The sequence below is a fragment of the Cupressus sempervirens genome, chromosome 1, assembly GCF_028749045.1.
Source record: "Cupressus sempervirens isolate cs-2001-9-10 chromosome 1, ASM2874904v1, whole genome shotgun sequence".
NCBI classification, from domain to species: domain Eukaryota; kingdom Viridiplantae; phylum Streptophyta; class Pinopsida; order Cupressales; family Cupressaceae; genus Cupressus; species Cupressus sempervirens.
The window spans coordinates 632,442,368-632,464,162 of record NC_143118.1 but is presented as its reverse complement, the minus strand read 5'-3'; the positions used below and the strand labels follow the sequence as shown (position 1 = coordinate 632,464,162).

At 31.4% G+C, this 21,795-nt stretch overlaps 1 protein-coding gene across 1 annotated transcript; it reads right to left on the bottom strand.

The window, feature by feature from the left end:
* Window positions 1–1,188: 1,188 nt before the first annotated feature.
* LOC149579510 (protein NRT1/ PTR FAMILY 4.4-like) lies at window positions 1,189–5,663 on the bottom strand. The gene is made up of 5 exons (XM_089833352.1): window positions 5,417–5,663; window positions 4,319–4,536; window positions 3,637–4,077; window positions 2,547–2,638; window positions 1,189–2,115 (listed from the first exon to the last, which is right to left on the bottom strand). Exons 1-5 carry the CDS (start codon window positions 5,574–5,576, stop codon window positions 1,260–1,262), a joined length of 1,767 nt encoding a protein of 588 aa, XP_089689478.1. The 5' UTR covers window positions 5,577–5,663; the 3' UTR covers window positions 1,189–1,259.
* Window positions 5,664–21,795: the final 16,132 nt, after the last annotated feature.

The following is a 21,795-nucleotide window of genomic DNA, read 5'->3' as shown; positions in this document are numbered from 1 at the left end:
AGGTTATTTAAGAGATGAAAGAAAGTTAGGTTATATTCATGATTTTTAGTGAATCATTGGAATTTCTTGGGAGATTGTCCATTTCAGTATTATCTTTAATTTGAGGGTGTTTAATTATGGCATTTCTTCCATAGTTAAATCTATTATACTAGCAACTTCATTTAGAAAACATTCACTAAGTGTTGTGTCTTATAAATCATTGATTAGAAATCCCTTTAATTTCTTCAATTGGTAAGTACGAGATCTTTTCCACATTAAGTCAAATTGTGATATTGCAAGTAGGATTCAACTATGTAGTTTTTGAGTCAAACTCATTGACCCATGTTTTTTGAGTTGTGGTTCACACAAACTCATCTCTCATGAGAATGAATGGGACACTTAACAGTCATTGGACCTAGATGATGCTTACATAGGTAAAGCACTGGAACCTGGAGGTCACCCATCCCAATTTTACCTCCAGCTTGAGCATGCTTTAACTTTAAAAGTTTTATCTATAGTTAAACCCACTCTACTTGCAACCCCATTTGTAAAAAATTCACAAAGTGTTCTGCCTTATGAATCATTCATTAGAAAGCCCCTTATGTTTTTTCTTTTGATAAGTGAGATATATTTTCTACATTAAGAAAAAATGTGATATTACTATCAGGATTCAACCAATGTTGTTTTTTAGTCAAATTCATTGATCTGTGTTTGATGAGTAGTGATTCACAGAAGTCCATCTCTCACAAGAATGAATAGAACACTCAACATTCATTGGATCTAGGCAATGCTCATAGAGGTGAAGTATTGAGACTTTTTGAGAGGTCATTCATCCCAATACTACTCCAGCTTGAGCACACTTCACTGTGGAATTTCATACATGGTTAAACATACTCTACTTGCGACCCCATTAACAAAATCTTCAGCAAGTGTTCTACCTTATGAATCATTCATTAGAAAGCTCATTTGAATTGATGAGTGGAAGATATTTTCTACATTAAGTCAAAGTTTGATATTATTATGAGGATTCCTGTATAATTGTTGAGCCAAATTCATTGATATATGTTTGATGAATAGTGATTCACAAAAATCCATCTTTTCTAGTCATTATACAGATTTCTTACACAACTTTAATAATGAAAATTTAACTTTTTATAATAAAAGAAAAATACTTTTAGATTTTGATTTGTTTAAATAATTCATCTAAAATTACATTGAAATTCATCTATATTATGATTTCAAATAAATCATATGAACAATCAAAGCATACAATATGTAGTTTAAGCCAAAATATCATCTTCCTTTCCAGAAGCTACCTCACTATTTTGAGGACCATCTTCAGAAGTGCTGCCACTGTTGTTAGTATAAGACAAGACACAAAGCACATAGCAGAAGAAGTTCCCAACACTGATAATACACAATAACCAATAGAACCAATTCAAATGGTCCTCATTGAGGTCATTGTGGGAAAGCCATCCTCCAAAGGAATGGGAGTGGGCATTATTTTTCCTGGTGGCCCAGTTGGTGAAGGAGACCAATAGAGAGCTCATGAAGTACCCCAATGAAACAGAAAAAGAATTGAGTGCTACTGACATGGATCTCATCTGTGGGGGGGACTGACTGTAGAAGAACTCAACTAAACCAACCCTGGTTAAGAACTCTGCCAAAGCGGACAAGAAAAACTGAGGTAGAAGGTAAGTTATGGGCATCTTGGTTACCCTGGTTCTGCGGTTGGTTTCCACAATGGCAGCCACTGCCATGGAAGCAGCGGAGAGGATTAAACCAAAGCCTGTTCTGTGTAGAGTTGGAATTCCTGCTGGATGTCCAGTGAAGTGCCTGGCAAAGGGGATGATGTAGAGATCATAGAAGGGTACCAAGAATATCAGTACCACAAGTGGGATTGCCCCAAGAGAAGCAGGAGGCACTTTGAAGTCTTTTGTAAGGTTTGTTTGCATTGTGCTTCCCTGCTGGACTGAGAATGTTTGCAGCTGTGCAATTGCACAGTTCATCACTATGGTGCTACCAAAGATTGGCAGGATTCTTAAAAAGGCTCTGCTTTCTTCAACTTGGTCTATGCTGCAGCTGTGCCATGGATTAGAATCACCGTTGATGGTGAATGCTGCTTTATTCAGAAATCTGTATAACAGTATAAAAATATATATCAATTAGATTGTTTTACCAATGATATTTCTGAATATTACTTTGTTCAGAAATCTGTCATAACAGAAATGAGTCTATTATACTAAACAATACATCCATTAGATCGTTTTGGCAATTAAAAAACGATGTTTCTAATGTTGAGAAGCATTTTTTAAAAAGTGGGATATAATGATATGTGTAGATTCTCAAATCATATTAATAAAGTTGTAATGACAAAGTAGGATTTTATTTATATATTGCCACTGTCAAGGATTGTTTAGTTCTGATCTGGGACAATTTTATGCCATGTTTTAAGAAAGCAAGAAAGAATCTTTATGACCTTCTTTAAAAATAACAGACCTTTAGAACTGATTGTTGTTAACCGTTGCATTTTTTTTTGAATGAGTTGGATATATATTTATTCTTACCTGAGCTTGCTTGATTGTTGTTGTGGGAATCCTGTCCTCTTTTCTTCTTCTGTTAATTGACTCTTTCGATTCCGGAAGGCCGCTGCCAACACCTGAAAATGATATTAAAAGGAAACTTCGGATTTATACATCACGCAAAAATACACAAAAATATATGGATCTAATCTGACTGTTTGGTGACATTGCACAGAATCTAAAGGCCCATCTTCACAGAGATGTTCTTAGCATTGGTCAACTGTTATTGAGAGTTGCATGGCTCAAAACCAAGTCAACCTTTGAATATCTAATTCAGTGATCAGATTATGTCACTTGATATTTGGAGATTCATGTTCAATTTAGCTAGTTCATTTCCTTCAACCTAGATATCTATTGATATCTATTTTTTATATGTTATATATAGGGATGGATGGATTGAATGACATGATATGTACTGTTACATTCAATATATAACATTCATATGCATATATTAACAAAATAAATTAATTAGTATTTTGGAGGGTTGATTTCTTAGATTAACTTCTAGATATCCATTGCTTTTACACAGCACTCAGATATATACTAGATATTCATTTCTTTTACACAGCACTCAGATATATACTAGATATCCATTGTATAGAGACACGCGTCTATGAGAGTCGATCTCTGAAGGTAACACTATATAACTGAATTTAAATGAAGATAGTTGATTTGAAACTTGAAAGTTCACTAATACCTTTGACTTTATAATACAACAACCAATCTAGACATGCGAATGCTACTTACTCAATCATAATACAACCTACTCTTCAATTTCTTTTATCTCTTTAACTTGTCTTAGTTCAAGGAATCTCGGTATTTTTATTTTTAAAACTTTTCAATAAGTATATATTACATGAATTGTGAACTACTTTCATCATGAAAACAAACTATCAAATTTATTCTCTTCGATTAACAACTAAAACAAAAAAAACCAGCCTGCAAATTGGCAATTAACTTGTAAGCAAAAAGACATTTTCTCAAAAATATTTGCTGTCAACTGATGTGGGCCGTCTCAAAGATCTCACATAAAAACATAAACTCGCTTATTCCTACATAAACCTAACGAACCCACCTGAAGAATTCGTGTAAGTGGGCTGCCATTGGGAATCTTGTTTCTGTAAAGAGTGCTCCCTGAGATGAGAGCAAGGAAGGATATGACCATGGCAGAAGCAGAAATCCCGAAACCCCAAAAGCGGCCCACATTGTCTTGTACCCACACCAACAAAGTTAGTGCAACAACAGAACCCAAACATATGCCAAAATATGCCCAATTGAAGAAATTAAACAACATCTTCTTCTGCTGTGGAATTCTCTGATCGAACTGATCTGCTCCGTGAGCCAGAAAGTTAGACTTGATGAATCCACTTCCAAGGGCAATTAGATAAAGAGACAAAAACATAACACCCTTCTGTACACCATCTGCTTCCTTGCATTTGTTCGTGATTGAGTCCATTGAACATCTCGGTGGTTTCAAGGAAGGGAAATATGCCTGTGCTGTCAACAAGAAGTACCCCTGAAAACTCATCCATAGACAAAGTTTATAGTTAAGTTGTAATGTGATCTGATGGCTGAATGAAACAATTCATTGCAACTTTTCTAGAATCAACCTGCCTGGTATGAACTTTAATTTACCCAATATTTTGGGTCTCTGAACATCAGAAAACTTAAATTCTACCAGACAGCTGATCAGGGAAACTCTAAAGTGAACTACAAACTACCAAGAATAAGTGAAATCAGGGAAAATAGATGAGTACCATCATTTCCACAAAGGAGAAGATGGACATGGTTTTGAAACGAGAGAGAAAGGAGTCAGAGAGTAAACCCCCTGGTAGTGACAACAGGTTGGCAGTGCCCACAAAGTTGGTGACTGCATTTGCTGACTCTGAAACTGAGAAATGCATATCACTGTAGAGATATCTTATCAGATTGTTCTGCACTGCTATCAAGGCCATGGCATCGAACCCTTGTGCCACTGAAAAAAAACACATTTCAGGTTGATAAATTATACAATGTTAAAATATATAATTATCATACATCTATTATGAATCAACATGATCACGGAGCATTAAATGTTTACCTTAAATTTTGATTGAAAAATATATAGTAAAATGTAAACGTTGTTATTTATGTATTATAAATTAAGTCACATCTTTATGATTATGGATTATTGAGTGTGATAGATACAGAGTTGAAATCAGAAGCTATTATGCATCTGTCATGATTCCACACTCTCCTCTTTTAGATCATTGATTACTGAATATGATTCAGATACCTAAAGCTATCATGCATCTACTATGAGTGCAAGATTCATTTCTGCACTTTCATCTTCTTCATCATAGATCATTGTGTGTGATTCAAACATAATTTAAATATATGCATAATTTAAACCAAAAACTATAGCGCATCTATTAGAAAACAGCACTTTCTTTTTAATTATAGACTATTAAGTGTCATTCAAAACATCAATTGAAATATACAAAAGGTTAAAGACAAAAACTAACATATATCTATTAATAAGCAACACTCTTCTTTTTCATCATAACAGTGCGATTCCAAAATTCAATTGAAATATATACACAGTTAAAACCTAAAGCATCATACAATTATAATGAATGAATAATACAAAGAAAGGAAACAGCAACCTTAAAAACTTTCTTCTTTGCAATTATTGATCACTAAACATGATTCAAAATGTTAATTGAAAAACACACAATTGAAACTAACTACTAACATGTATGTATGGACCTTAATACTTTCTTTGTTTATCAGCTGAACATTGAATGTGATTCAAAAAGTTAACTGAGAAAACCCAATTAAAAGCAAAAGCTATTATAAATCTAAATCAAATTTACCAAGAATGAAAGCAGCGGCCTTAACACCACCCAATTTTTCGGAAATGCATGGCTTTCCCTTCCAGTCCACAAAATCGAGCTTACCAGCATGCCCAGAAACCTCTTCTTTTGTGAAAACCATGTTGTTTCCCTCATGCCATCCATTTTCTTCCTCTGCCATTGACTCCAATGACCAAGTTTTCTTCCTGCCAAAGCTTTCTTAGATTGCAATAAATACTGTGAAAATGGACAATCTTCTCTTGTGGATGACAATCTGATTTCCAGTTCAGCGATTTAAGTGATTCTTGAAATCAAGGGTGCACTCCACGCCAGCCCCATGATTGATTTTTGAAGAATTTTTCATATTTTAATAATCCACTTTTAGTGGGCCACTTATTGTAATGCATGCTGAAAAATTCTCTATCTTCCTAATTCCATTTATTGTACTTTAGCAAGTGGTATAGTGTAAAGGCACGAGCTTGAATTGTTAAGAATTGTACTGAAGTTTGTTCAAACCATATTCTTTAAATATTCTTTTTCCTTTACATTTTCTACATAAAGTTGCATCTGTCATTTCATTTTCCCCACTTCACCATCTACCAGTAAACTTCTTTCTACTTTTGTCTTCTCTAATTTTTTAAATTTGTAATTCAAACATAAAAAGAAAAACCGATATTTTAGAGACTAAGAACACCCGGTGCATATTAAATGCAAAAAAAAAAATTCTCACTAACATCGATACTCCTTTATTCTAAAAGGATGCATGTCTGTGTCCTTTAACAACAAAGAAGATTCCTGACACTTCATGGCTGTGGCATCTTTTCGTAAAGATAATTCTGCAACATGGTGGAGATATTTTAGGGTTTAAGTACGGGTTTATGGGTGTGAACAAGGAGAAAGTTTGTACACCTCACATACGAAGGTAATTTAATTATAAATTGATTAGTTAACAATTTTTTTGAATTAGCTTTGGATTGTAATTTGTTGAAGAATTACGGGCTTGGAATACAAAACCTAAGGATAATAAAGATGGATTTATTTTATTTTAAATTAAAATTCAATTATGAAATGAAGTTGGTAAAGTTCTTCTAAACATGCATATAGGAATGTTATGAAATAAATATACCCACTCTAATTTGTTGGATTAAATAGATGTAAGCATTTAAAGGAACGTTAATGAAATATATGCACTTTTTTAATTATTTGGATTAAAGAGTTGTAATAAATTGGAGGAGAGGAAATGAATATATAGCTATTGTAAGACATTTGAATTTATAGAAGATAATACTATATGGTAAGTATATAAGGACAAACAATATGTGATAGTGAAGAGATTTGTACCACTAATAGATCCTTCTATGAAAGGAAAATATATATCATTCTGAGATTGTAAAGTGAGATACTCTACTTCTATTAACATTCTATGTATTTGACGAACTATAATATTGTCAATTTCTATGATATATTAAGTAAATCACATAATTGCCATGTCCTATCTTTGATATATTATATGTTCCATATGATGTTGATTAATGCATAATAAAACATTTCAATTGCATTAAATTTTGCAAGAAAAGGGAAGAGTGGGAAAAGGAATAAGTAAATAGAGGGAAGGAGATAACATGATAGACACATTTTCTTCTCTTTCTTGTTGTGGTAACAAAATCCATGAGGAATTACTGTCTATTTAAAAATGGGTAAAAATGCAAAAGAGAAAAATAATATTTCATTTAGAAATATATTTTTTGAGAAGTCAAGAGAAGGAGGTGGGGTGGCAGGGCATTAGGAAGAGAGATGGTAGATAAGGGGAGGAAGGGAGGGACAGAGAGAGGAGGGAAGATAAAATAAGAGAATGGGGAGAGAGGAGAATAGGATAAAGGGAGGGAGGGAGGAAGGGAGGGAGGGAGATAAGGAGGGAGGGAGGGAAGGAGAGGGGAGATATAGAGGGTGGGAGAGGGAGGGGAGATATAGAGGGGGGCGGGGGGGGGGGGGGGGGGGGGGGGGGGGGGTGGGGAGAGAGAGAGAGAGAGAGAGAGTTCATTTATTTGTGTGTGTGTGTGTGTGTGTGTGTGTGTGTGTGTGCGTGTGTGTGTGTGTATAAAGCTATAGATTTGCATATATTATATACATAAATTTATACATATCTATAGTATATTCTCAATTTAGAAGCATATATTTTTATATCTTCCAACCCATATGGGTTATAAAGAATTTATAAACGTATTTTTTTCTTTTCAAAACTCAAGTGAGTTATGAAGAATTTGAAATCTACTTTTTTTTCAAAACCCAAATGGGTTATTTCACACATCAAAAGTCTATGAGTTTAGGTTTAGTGAGAGGTTTGGAAAATGATTTCAAGGCTTGCATACCCATTTTCTAGTGCAAGTAAATTGTGCATGATCCTACCATTTCTCTCAGTTTTTAGAAATTGATCATTAGTTGGATGCACTTATGTGTTTTATTCATGTATGAGTCATTTTACAATAAGTTGTAATCATATGGTATGTTTTTGCATCACTTGTGCATTGTTCTCTCATTGGTCAATTAGAGTTAACATTGGTCAACAAGTAATCAAAGTTGCATTTTGGGTGTGTGATGTAATAAGGTTGATATTGGCATGTTTTGAAGCCAATTAGATATGTTTGTATGGGTCATATGTTAGTTGGAAAGTAAGCTGTCAATAAAGATGAAACTTTTGCATTTTTGCATAAGATGAAGAGTCTTTTGGATTTGTAGGCATGTTGATGCATGTGGGGAGTTCTTAAGGCATTTCCAAAATTGCTACTACTACAAAAGTTAATGAAAATTGGCAAGTTTTTGGTGAGAAATTTCTTGATTGTGATTACCAGTAAGTAGCAATTCCTTTGAGATTTCTAATTTTCTCCAAATAAGTATATCTACAAATGCACTAAGGATGAGGTACATGTTATTACTTTCATTTGGTGCACTTTTATAGATTTTGATAGTTGAATTGGTGGGTCTAAATATTTTTTTTTTGTAGTAGCGTGTTTTGGCCTAAACCCAGGATTTTCAATTTAAATGGCATATTCCTCTTAATCTCACTAGTGAAATATTTTATCTTGTTCAAAATGAGGGGTATGCATGTGTATCATAGAATTTCCTTGTTATTTTGCTTGCCACTCACCACACCTTTGCAACATGCAATGATGTTATGGTTAGGCTTATGTATCTAACTAACCAGGAAAGAATAACAACACATAGCAGTAAGGGTTAATGAAGTGTTTTAAGATATTGAAAGGTGGAAGATAGATAATTAGGGTTTCCTTGAAGTGTTGGTAAAGTTACTTTGATCTGGTTGTCATTAGAACATTGAATTTTGTGAAGCCTTAGTTGAGTTGGCTTAAAACCCTCATTAATTGAGAAAATTGGGGCTTTTGGCATTAGAAGTAACTTGAGAATTTAAAATTTTGGAATTTTATAGAGTTTCCAAATGGGTATCTACATATCTATTCCTTTTGGAAGGTTTTTTGGAGATAATTGAAGTAATTTTCCAAAAATCGTGATTAGAGGCTTAATTCTACTAGGTCTATTTTTTAATACAAACTTATAATGTTGGGAATGGTTGGAAAAATGTTAAAAGAGATGAATAATGCCTCTTTAATACCTCTTGGATGCCTTGTAATCATAGTTTTGAAAATATTCTAAGGGGTTCTTATGATAGTTTAAGAAAGGTAAGTCTAGTCAAATTGGAGTTAGGTGGGTTGTGGATATGGGAGTATGAACAAGGGGTTGGAGATGGATTGTGAAATTGAACATCACCTATTACCTTGCTCCCTGCCCCATATTGTGGAGTAGATTTTCCTTGCACCTCACCTAGACTACTTTGGACTTTACCTAGTCCTAGTTCAACCTTACTTGCATCAAATTGGTATCAGAGTCATACCGGGTCATTTGTGATTAGTTTGTCAAATTGGAAGGACAATATGCCTCCTAAAGGGTTAAGTAGTTTGAGAAGGTGGCTGAATAGATGGAGAAAAGTATGGGGAAAAAATGGGAAGAGAAGTGGAAAAAGATGATAGCCAAGATGAAGGCCAAAGAAAACAATTCAAAGAGTGAAGAAGAAGAGGAATAAGAAGATAAAGAAGAGGGTGGAGAGGATCAAGAAGAGGTAGAAGAGAAGGATCAAGGACCTATTGATCCAAGGGATAAGGTTGAAGATGAGGCTAGACAACAAAAAACAAGCTTTTCTTCATGCAATAAAGGATTCAACAAGAGAGAACTTCAAGGTTGAAATACATCCTTTTAGTGGTGAAATGGATGGCGAAGTGTTGACTAATTGGATAGAAGCAATGGACACCTATTTTGATTTGAATGCTATGGAAAAAGACAAGAAGGTAAAATATGCAAGGACCAAGATCAAGAGATCTGTCATCATTCAATGGAATTATACATAGAATGAAAGAGAGAGGAATGGTAAGAAACCGTGATTCATCTATGAGAAAGTTCATGCCAATAGATTTTGAAGTGTAGATGATTAGAAATTTTTGTAATAATAGGAAGAGAGATGAAGATGTTTCCACCTATACTAAGGAGTTACATAAGTTTAGTGTTAGGGTACACCATAGTGAAGACCAAAAGGAGCTAGTAGCCAGGAATGTGAATGGCGCGAAACACAATATTTAAGATGAAATTAGTTTACTACTACTTAAGATAGCAGATGCGTCTTTTCAACTAGCCATCAAGGTTGAGGAGAAGCTCAAAAGAAAGGGTGATCATAGCAATAGAGGCAAAGGATGTAGGAACATTAGTAGGGTTAGTGGTAACTTTGGCTAAGGATAGAGCAATAGAAATGAAGAGAATCAAAGTAGTGAGTTTAGGGGTAAGCATAGTAGTAGAGGTTGACATAATTATATTTATTCATATAGTTTATATATTATAAAAAATATGTATCTCAAACATGATTAGTTAAATTGGTTTGGTCTTATGGGACCTTTTTTTGTGGAGGCTAGTTCTATATTACATTTTTTTCACCAAGATTTCTGTGACCCACATTACAAAACAAAATCTAAATGTATTAAATTAACATGATTATTAATTTTTTACTAGATTTTAACTTCTACCCAATATTTGCAAGTAATTTGTTAGTTGATATATTAATATAACTATACTATTTTAAGAAGAATATACTTTAGTCAATTCATTAATTACTAATAACCATTGTGACATCTTGCAATTCAATTAACACAAAAAAAAAAAAATATAAATCAATCCAAATGTGTACAATATTTACAAATTAATAAAATTCAATCTAAAGTTAAGTTGTTATCGGTTAATTGAATGAATATAAATACTCACAATAACATTTTAAAATTATTAAATCAAGCTATTATTATCAGCTCTATGAATAAAAGCAATTAATTGCAATTATTATAGTACTCTTAATGTTCCTTAAACATTACTTAAATAATTTCTAATCTATCAAAATTAAAATTTTGTTGAAGAAAACAAGACAATAATTATATTTTTAAATAAACTTAAAATTTTAAGTGAAAGTACACCCACTATGTGGCATGACACTTGTTTAAGAATGATTTCTACTAGTGATGAGGTTTGATCTATACCATCAAATTTCTATGCACTGTTAAATTTTAAAATAAGTAAAACCTAATAAAGAATTAAAATTTTGAATCTATGAAATCAACCCCAATTGGAATTGTGGGTTGATAAATAGTTGTGATCATTAAAAAAGATTTAAAAAAATTGCACCAAATACTACAATATAAAATATCTCCTACTTCAAATAAGTTGTATAACATCATAACAACAACACAACACAATCAATGACCAAAATTCATAGACTAGATCAAAAGAAGTTCATTTTTCACTGTTCTAAGAAGATAAATAGATTACTGAAATCATAAATACTTTTAAATTATTTATCAAATTAAAATATTGTGAAATTTTCTTTTTAATTGAATAAAGCAAAAAAAGTACATAATAAAAGACAATTAAATGGTTGTCAAAATAAATTTAAGAAAATAGTTCAAGAGGTCAAACAACACTGATCATATAGAATAAAAAATACAACTACATAAGCCATGACTATTACAAAAACCATCAAATCTAATTCTAACCATTGCTGAAGCAATGTATAAATATAAAATACAAAGTTACAGCTGAGATATCAAAAGTATCTAATGGTATAACAATTAAAAAGAGTATAATATCAATAAAACTATTTTAAAAATTAAAAATCATAACAGTGAAATTGAAACAGTTGAAACTATCTGAATAATTTCCAATCTTCAATTATTCTTAAATCTTTCTTACAATTAAAATACAAAAAAATTCTAAAATATTATCTCAGAGTAACATATGAAAACCATCAAATACAATGTTTTATTTTCCATTATTTTTCCCAAACTACATAAAAGCTGCTTATAAAAAAACCTACATTCCAGCTAAAAAGCTATTTTAATTCCAATCTTAATCACTAAAGTAAAACCTTCATTCTCTTATCAATGAAATTTTTTGCCATTGGCTACGACACGCATGATATTCACACAGTCAAAAATTACCGTGTGAAACAAAAACAATGTTCATTATCATTACAAAATGGCCCAGAAATCTTAGTATACAAGCCCAGAAATCTAACTTTACAAGCCTGCGGAAAAGATTCTCATCACTGCAGTAATGTTATGTTTGAATGTTTGTTGTGATGGAAGATCTGCGACAATTTTGTGTGTCCTTCCTCATGCGAGAGCCTTTCTTTCAAAATCGTTCTCATCTTGATTGCAATCTACTGTTTATCTAGTCTTTATAGGTCTATTGTGGGATTCTTTATTAAAATCTGTAAGAATATAGAATCTTTATAATAGATTATAATAGTTCACTTAGCATACATTTAAATCATAAATCTCTTTAGAATTTTTAATCTGGTGTGACGCATTTTCTAGTATCATATTGGATGGAACAAGTCTTAAGAACCCTATTCTTAGTGACCCTCACCCTTAAATAAATAAGGAAAGAAAATAATTATGCTTACAAAAATAAGTCAACTTTGACAATTTAATTTTTTTTAGTCTAGTGGGTGATGTCTACAGCTCATGGAACTCATAGACCTCTTGCATACTCCAAAAAACTCCCACACAATAAAATATTAAAGTTTACATGGACTTTATGATGAAGAATTTATATGAGACATCTAGGTCAGGTGTTTCACTTTCATAACCTGAATAAGACATGCATATGTTATGCTTTGTACATATTTAAAGGTTAATACAAGTTCTATTGTTAAACTTAAATGATTAAAAAATGTATACAATAAAAAATGGGTTTCTTTGCTCTATTACTTACTCCAAAATCCTATATAAATTATTTCCACTCTTCAAATTTCTGTTGTCTATATATAATTTTTTTCTTCAGAATTCTTACACCTTTAGTTTTCTCATCCTTTCAAACTTTGGCCTTACTTCCTTAAATATTGTGGTCAAGTTCATTTTATTCTTTATGAGTCTCAAACATAAGGAAGGTTCTAAAAATTTGATCTCAAACTTATAGGAATAAGGAAGAGTGCTTAAGAGGTGTTGAACATTTCAGTGTATCATATTTTGATAATAAGATAAACTTTATAATATCTATCTACTAGCTCATAGAGCCTCTAAGTAATTTACCTTTGAAACAAGGTTTATCATAAATAAAAAATTTCACAAATAATTTTTTTGAAATGTTTACTTATTAAATAAAATATTTGTAAATTATTTATCTTTTTATTTTAATTTTTTAATTAAAACACATTTGCAAATATTTATTCTTCATTCTATGATATAAACACTTTCCCTTCAAAAGGTTGCATAATTCATAATCCCATTACAAATATGTATGGATGATAGTACGAATTTTTAAAAGCAAAAAGTATTCTAGTGGAAGCTTCAATGATAGTTCCTCAATTCACTAGTACTTAAATACACTATCATTCATGAATTCTTGAGTTCTCATTCATTGCAATCGTTGTACTTACCATTTAGACCTATTAGCTTCCAATTTGTATAATTCATAATCCATTGTACTTTCCCTTCAAAAGGTTGCATAATTCATAATCCCATTACAAATATGTATGAACAATAGTACACATTTTTAGAAGCAAAAAGTATTCTAGTAGAAACTTCAATGATAGTTCTTCAATTCACTAATACTTATACAATACTATTTGTGAACTCTTGAGTTCTCATTAATGCTTGTTCATTGTACTTCCCATTTAGACCTATTAGCTTCCAATTTTTATGCTCTAATTGTTAACACGCCAAAGGAATATTTTGTTTAATATGTAAAATTTAGTCTATAGTTTCTCCTAGTTGGATCTTATGGATCCACCACTTTTAGGAAGTGGATTTCCCATTAAGGTCATTTTGGAAAACTCATTTGAAATTAAGGGCTTAGTAAATACTTTTTCTTCTAGCATTTTCTATTAATAATTATGTAGCTTTCCTCTTCTTGAGACATATGTCATATTGCTTCTCTTGTGTACATTAAAAGATCTTATGTAGCCTAGACCATTGCAAGTAGTGTAATCCTAGGGTATTACTTGTTGTATAAATATGAGTTTCAATCTCATTTTTTATGGTGTTTGGTTTGTTTCCATTGAAATTAGGTATAGACAATTTTTTTTAATGAGCTCACATCTTAGGGAGGCTTTTTAATTTTTGAACTATTGATGTATTTTTTGGTATTCACATTACTTGAGTAGAAGTAAATTGACTAGATTATAAGTTTTCATGCTACATTATTTTGTTGGCATAGTTGAATGAAATGCATACATTACCAAATCCCTTATATAAACCATCTAGACTAACTTTAAGAAAACCCTATGTCTAGATATAGATGGAAGGTTGAATGTTAAGAGGAGAAAGTTGAATTGGTTATTTTTTCATGTATCACCTCCTTTTCTTATTTATTTTACTAAACCATGTTGTCCTTCATTAAAATTGTCTTCCAATAAGTAAAATAAGACTAAATAGGTGAAAGTAGAACCTTGCCCACTTTCACATTTGTAACAGTCATCTAAGAGGATTATCAAAAAGTCAACTTACTTTTCTTAATCTCTTGAGGGTAAGTTTCATATATTAGATCTATGAAAACAACAGAAAGTTGCAAGAAAGCATCAATAATTTAAGAATATATTATATCTAGCAAGTAGCATGATTAGAACACACCTTCATCTACCTTGTTCCCATAGAATCTCTAAATCTACCTTGTTCCCATAGACTCTCTCAATCTGATAGGACCCAATTCAATCCTCCATTTAAATTTAAAAATATTTTACTCATAACAAATTGAAATTTTGCCTCTCATTGTTAGTTTTGCTTCTCTATTGGTTTCTCTCTTCTGAGTCCCAAAGGTGTTGCTACTTGGTCGAATGATGCGAATTAGGAGTATCTGACTATATTGCACACTTCTGACTCTCTCTCTAATTATTCCTCTCAGGAATCACAAGCTGATGATGAAAATAAAACCCTTCCTACAAATCTCAATGATGTCCCTTTTGCTGACCAGGGAACTTGCTCTAGCCTATGGACCATTCATCTCCTTCTGCTCCATCTCTGCTACATGGTCTTGTTGACACTTCTGAGCTTTGTAGCACTCTAGCCATTGTGTTGTCAACTGCGTTAGGGGAGTTTCTTTCCTTGGGGATCCTATTAGTCAAACAAATTAGGAAGAAACTTTCTTCAAATTCTTTCTCACTTTCCTTTCTAAGATGAACTTTTTCCTAGCCTTTGTACTAGGCGTTATCTCTTTTGTTTCTTGGTGTGTTGTTAACATGTTCATGTTAGTTTCTTTTTTAAATCTTTTGACTTTGTCTATATAGACTAACACCTTTAGTTTTCCTACTTTTATTTATTCAAAACAAATTTAGATTTTCAAAATAAAATATTTACCAATCAAAGATTCAATAAAAACTGTATTATACTGACTTTCTATATTTTTATTATCATAAATCTATAAATCTTAACCAATTTAAAATTAGAAACAAACTTTATTGTATCAACTTTCTATATTTTTATTATTTTAAATTTATGAAACTTGTTTTTTCCTACATTAGGCATATTTCTGGTATTCTAAGTGAAAAAAACCTGAATGTGAATCAGCACAGCGAGACTCGCGATTGAGAATCAACAAAAGCATTTCAAAATACATCATCACCATGAAATCCAGAGAATGTACAGAGAATGAAAAATAATTATTGTAGTTGAAGCACGCTGAGTTGGAATGTTGCAGGCTGACTCAAGATTTCAAACCGACAGTAATATATATTTTTTCTTCAACTATTGCTGGATTGTTCTCTACATTGTGTTTCGGATAAATGCTTGTCTCTTTCTTCAAATTATTAATATATATTGGATTGTTCTGCGTAAAAAATTCTTTAACTGTATTAATAGGTTGGTTTTTTTTTTTTGAAGTGAAATGAGCAATTCAATATATTTGTTGTTGGCTTGTATTATTTTTATGTTTGTAATATTATCATTTAATGTCAATTTGGTGTTATAGTTGATTGTAAAGATGTTAAATTCAATACAAATTACTTTTCTAAGTAAGATAATAATATTGAATAATTTGTTTAAGGAAATATAAAATAAATCAGCTAATTTTATTTAGATTTATACAACTTTTTAGTTGAAATTATTAAATTTCTAACTCACGGTTAAAATTCAAAAGAAACATGAACATATAAATGTTCTTGTTTAAGAATACATGGCTAGATTTCACAAATTGAAAAGGGAAAATCTGATATTGAGAACTTGGATATCATCAATTTTTTATGCACTATTAAATTTTAAAATATATAAAGCTAGCTTATATATACCTATATATATTACCATTCTTGAGGTGCCAATTTTTATTTAATCCGAAGGTTATTTTAATCACAATTAGAATTTATGAAAATAAAGATAGGTGTCTCAAGAATGGTATAACATATATATATATATATATATATATGTATGTATGTATGTATGTATGTATGTATGTATGTATAAATTTCTAACTCACAGTTAAAATTCAAAAGAGACATGAATATATAAATGTTCTTGTTTAAGAATACATGGCTAGATTTTACAAATTGAAAAGGGAAAATCTGATATTGAGAACTTGGATATCATCAATTTTTTATCCACTATTAAATTTTAAAATATATAAAGCTAGCTTATACATACCTATATATATTACGTCATTCTTGAGGTGCCAATTTTTATTTAATCCGAAGGTTATTTTAATCACAGTTTGAATTTATAAAAATAAAGATAAGTGCCTCAAGAATGGTATATATATATGTATGTATGTATGTATGTATATGTACACATATATTTACATATATATGTATATATGTACATACATATATGTACATGTACATATATATATATATATATATATATATATATATATATATATATATATATATATATATATATATATATATACATGTATATATATGTATATGTACATATATGTATATATATATATATATATATGTATGTATGTATGTATGTATATATATATGTACATCTATATATATATATGTATATATATGTACATATATATATAGATATTATATATATGTACATATATATATACATACATACATACATACATACATACATACATACATACATACATACATATATATATATATATATATATATATATATATATGTATGTACATATATGTACATATAAGCGCAATAGAAAAAGTATTTTTTAGTTTTTCGATAAGGTTAGTATTGATTTATTCATTTCTTTTTAAATATAATTGTATAAACTTACTATAAAATTGTAGTTTTGGTTAAGGTTAGGGTTTGAATTTGAGTTAGGGTTAGGGTTAGGGTTACAATTAGAGATAGAGTTAGGGTCAGGATTAGAGTTACAATTAGAGTTAGGGTGAGGGTTAGGATTAGGACTAGGGCTATTTTTAGGATTATCACTACTGTTAGGGTTAGAGTTATGGTTAGATTTAGAATTAGAGTTAGTTAGTGTTAGGGTTAGGGTAAGGACAAGGGTAAGAATTAGGGTTCAAGTTACAAATATAGTTAGGGTTAGGGTTAGAATTAGAGTTAGGGTTTGAGTGAGCTAGAGTTAGAATTTGAGTTAGAATAAGGGTTAGGGTTTTAGTCAAGATTAAAGTAAGAGTTAAGGTTAGGGTTAGAGTTTTGAATCAAGGTTAAGGTTAGAGTTAGGGTTAGGGTTTTAGTCAAGATTAAAGTAAGGGTTAAGGTTAGGGTTAGAGTTTTGAGTAGGGGTTAAGGTCAAAGTTGAGGTTAGGGTTTTAGTCAAGATTAAACTAAGGGATCATATAGTTAGGATTAGAGTCTAATTATGGTAAAGTTAGATTTACAATTAGAGTTAGATTTAGGGTTAGAGCTAGGGGTATGGTTAGGATTAGGGTTAGGGTTAGGGTTAGGGTTAGGATTAGTATTAGTGTTAGGATTAAATTTAGGGTTAAGGTTAGAATTAGAGTTAGGGTTAGGGTTAGAGATAGGTGTATAGAAATGGTTAGGGTTAAGGTTAGGTTTAGGGTTAAAATAATTGTTAGGGTTAGAGTTTGAGTTAGGGATAGGTTATAGTTTGAGTTAGGGTTAGAAAGAGCATAAGAATTATGGTTAGGATTAGGGTTAGATTTAGGGTTTGATTTTAAGTCAGGGTTTGAGTTAGGGTTAAAGTTAGAGTTTGGAGCCAGGGTTAAGGTTAGAGTTAGGGTTAAGGTTACCATTACAATTAGGGTTAAAGTCAAATTATGATAGAGCTAGATTTAGGGCTACAATTAGAAATAGGGGTAGGGTTGAAATCAAGGTTAGGGTTAGGGTTGGAGTTAGAGAAAGGGTTAGGCATAAGGTTATTGTTAGGGTTATGTTTATCTATAGAGTTAGGGTTATATATAGAGCTAGCATTAGGGTTGAGGTTAGTGTAAGGATTTGAGATAGGGTTAAGGTTAGAGTTAGGCTTAGGATTAGGATTATAGTCTAATTATGGTAGAGTTAGATTTACAAATAGAGGTAGGGGTAGGAGTATAGTTAAGGTTAGTGTTAGGATTAGAGTTAGGGTTAAGGTTAGGATTAGAGTTAGTGTTAGGGTTAAGTTTATAAATAGAAGTAGAGAAAGGATTAGGATTAGGGTCAGGGTTATGGTCTAGGTAAGGGTCAAGTTAAGGGTTAGAGTATGACTTAGGGTTAGAGTTAGGGTTATAATTTGAGTTAAGGTTGTAGTTAGAGATGGAGTTACAGTTACAGTTACAGTTTGGGTTAGAATTATGGTTAGGGTTAGGGTTACAGTTACAAATAGATTTAATATTATGGTTAGGGTTTGAGTTAGGGTTAATGTTAGAGTTAAGGTTAAGGTTAGAGTTTTGAGTCAAGTTTAAGTTTAGATTTAGGGTTAGGACTAGGGTTAATATTAAAGTACAATTATGGTAGAGTTAGATTAATGATTAGAGCTAGGGGTAGGGGAGGGTTACGGTTATGATTGTGGTTAGAGTTAGACAAATGGGTAGAGAAAGGGTTAGATTTAGGGTTATGGTTATGGTTAGGTTTATATATTGAGTTAGTGTTATATATAGAGTTACATCAAGGTTAAGGTTAAGGTACGAGTTAGGGTTAGGGTTTCAGCTAGCATTAAATTTAGGGTTAGGTTTAGGGTTATATTATAATTATGGTAGAGTTATATTTAGAGTTAGAGTTACATTTAGGGTTAGAGTTAGGGATAGGGGTAGGGTTAGGGTTAGTGTTAGGATTAGAGTTAGAGTTAGGGTTAGGGTTAGAGTTAGGGGTAAGGAAAGGGTTAGGGGTTAGGGGTTAGGGTAGGGTTAGGGGTTAGGGTTAGGGTTAGGGTTAGGGTTAGAGTTAGGGTCAAGGTTAAGATTAGGATTACAATTAGGATTAGAGATAAGGGTGCATAAAGAGTTAGGGTTAGGGTCAGGGTTAGGATTAGAGTTAGGGTTAGGTTTATGGTTAAAATATGAGTTAGGGTTAGAGTCAAAACTAGAGTTAGGATTAGGGTTAGGGGAAAAGTAGGACCATGGTTAGAGGTATACTTAGTGTTAGGGGTAGGGGTATGGTAAGGGTTAGGGTTAGGGTTAGAGAAAGGGGTAGAGAAAGGGTTAGGGTTAGGGTAAGGGTAAGGGTTAGGGTTAGGTTTAGGGTTAGACTAGGAGTTAGGGTTAAATTCTAAGCTACAATTAGGGTTATAGTTTGAGTTAGGGGTATACAAAGAATTAGAATTATGGTTAGGATTAGGTCTAGGGGAAAAAGTATGACCACAATTAGAGTTACGGTTACTGTTACATTTAGGAGGGAAAATTTTTCTAGTTATAGATGCCTCTTAGCATAATAGAGCAATATAGGGATTACAATGTTCCTTATGTACTTTTATAATTTTATTAGTTTTATAATTTTATTAGTTACATTTATAAATAGATCATTGATTAATGTTAATTATGCTTAGCATGAATAGTGTACAATAAAGGACTACTAAATATTATTGAGGTAATGATTGCACTTAAAATGAGTATAAAATGAATATTATGATTTAGAGTAGGTTAATAGTTAGAAATTACACATCAATTTTATACATAATTTAATGATCAACATATTAATGATATATCTCATGTAAAAGATTTAATAATACAAACACAAAGGTTAAGGAAAAATGTTTCAAATATTTGCAAGTATAGTTGAGAAAAATTTGAGCTAAAAAGTTAAATCATTTATTTATTATGATACATAGATGAAAGGAGAACTATATCTCCTAGTACAATTATCTAGATAAAGTAATAAGTGAAAAATTGAAAGATGTGAAATCATCATATGGACCATGTACATAGTTCTCCATAATGATGTGAGTACATCGCATATTCTTTAGATATTAAAATTGTATTACGACCTTTGTTTGTAATATGATCATCATAGACCTCTTTCAAATCATGGGTATGCATCTACTCTTGCAGATGTGTTGCATACATATTTGGCAACATCTTCCATCTTCATTATCTCTATCTCTTGTACATAATCATAGATAAAGCTACATTCTCAAGTGCTTTTACCATAATTGTACAACACTGTTTAATTATTTGTGCACACTTCTAAAACCTTGTCTCAAAAAAATGATTTGATTCTACAAAAGAAGTTGGTCTCATGTCGATAATGCTTGACTATTTATCAGAGGCTACCATGCCTTAAAAAAATCATGGAAAACAATTTAGAAATAATTAACACCAATTAGAAAGCATTAGCACCAATAGAAAAAAAGAACAAATGTATACTTAATCAGAGGGATATAAATTTTAAATCAATAATGGTTTTGAACAAACATAATAGGTCACTTAGTATAATCAATTGTGGAGAAATGAGTATAAAAACCAAACTTTATTAAAATTTGTAATGAAATTTTGGGTATTGAAACATGGTAATATTATGACCATTCATGGATAGTGGAGAACAGACAAACATAGTTTTAAAATATTGAGTAGAAATGTATTGGTTGAAAGTCATGAAGAACAATCATTATGATTTATTTCAATCGAAGAATGTCTTTATAATTTGAATTAATATTATAGCTACCTTAATTTGAGGACCCAATTGATGATCATAGTTAAATCTACAAATTAGAGAATTAATATAATGATATTTCAGCCTAATGGTACTTGCAACAATTAAAATGTGCAAACAATAAGGTTATCATGTTGGATTGAGCATATCCAATTATAGTTGTCATTAATTGTGGAATATGAACTATCAATCTACATAATAAGAATAAAAACATAATAGTTCACGGTGATGATCACATCATGTAATAGAACAAATAAATCTTTATAATTAAATAATATGTTTGAAAACATCAATGATTTTGAAGACTTCTTAGTCTACCTTCTTGTTTTCTCTTTGAAAGTTGTTTCCCACTTTTCATTTTTTCATAGCAATCATGTGTAAAGGGTGGCATTATCCTCAAACCTTCCACTGACTTAACACAAGATATGGCCACAAATGTTAATCCTACTCTTGCTCTTGGACCTATGTCAATTGTGGCTTTTGAAAGAGTTAGCCCTTGAGATTTGTGAATAGTCAATGTCCATGCCAACCTTAATGGTAGTTGGAAGGTCCTACCCCTTTGCAATGGTACTATTGGTATTATGTTTGGATGGTAATCATCAAATGGTACTCTAGATTAATTATCAAATTTAACTACATAACATATGCTGGTGGCTCAGGTGGAGCAGTTCCTAGTTTGTAGACAATATTTCTAATATATCCCAAAGATCCATTCATAAGGCCAACTTCTATCCATAGATTTGTAGTCAAAATTACTCTTGCATTATTATTGATCAATAACTCAATATCAAGTTCCTTGCTTGATAAATCTTTATTTCTATTACCATTCATTGACTTGGTTGCAAGGCT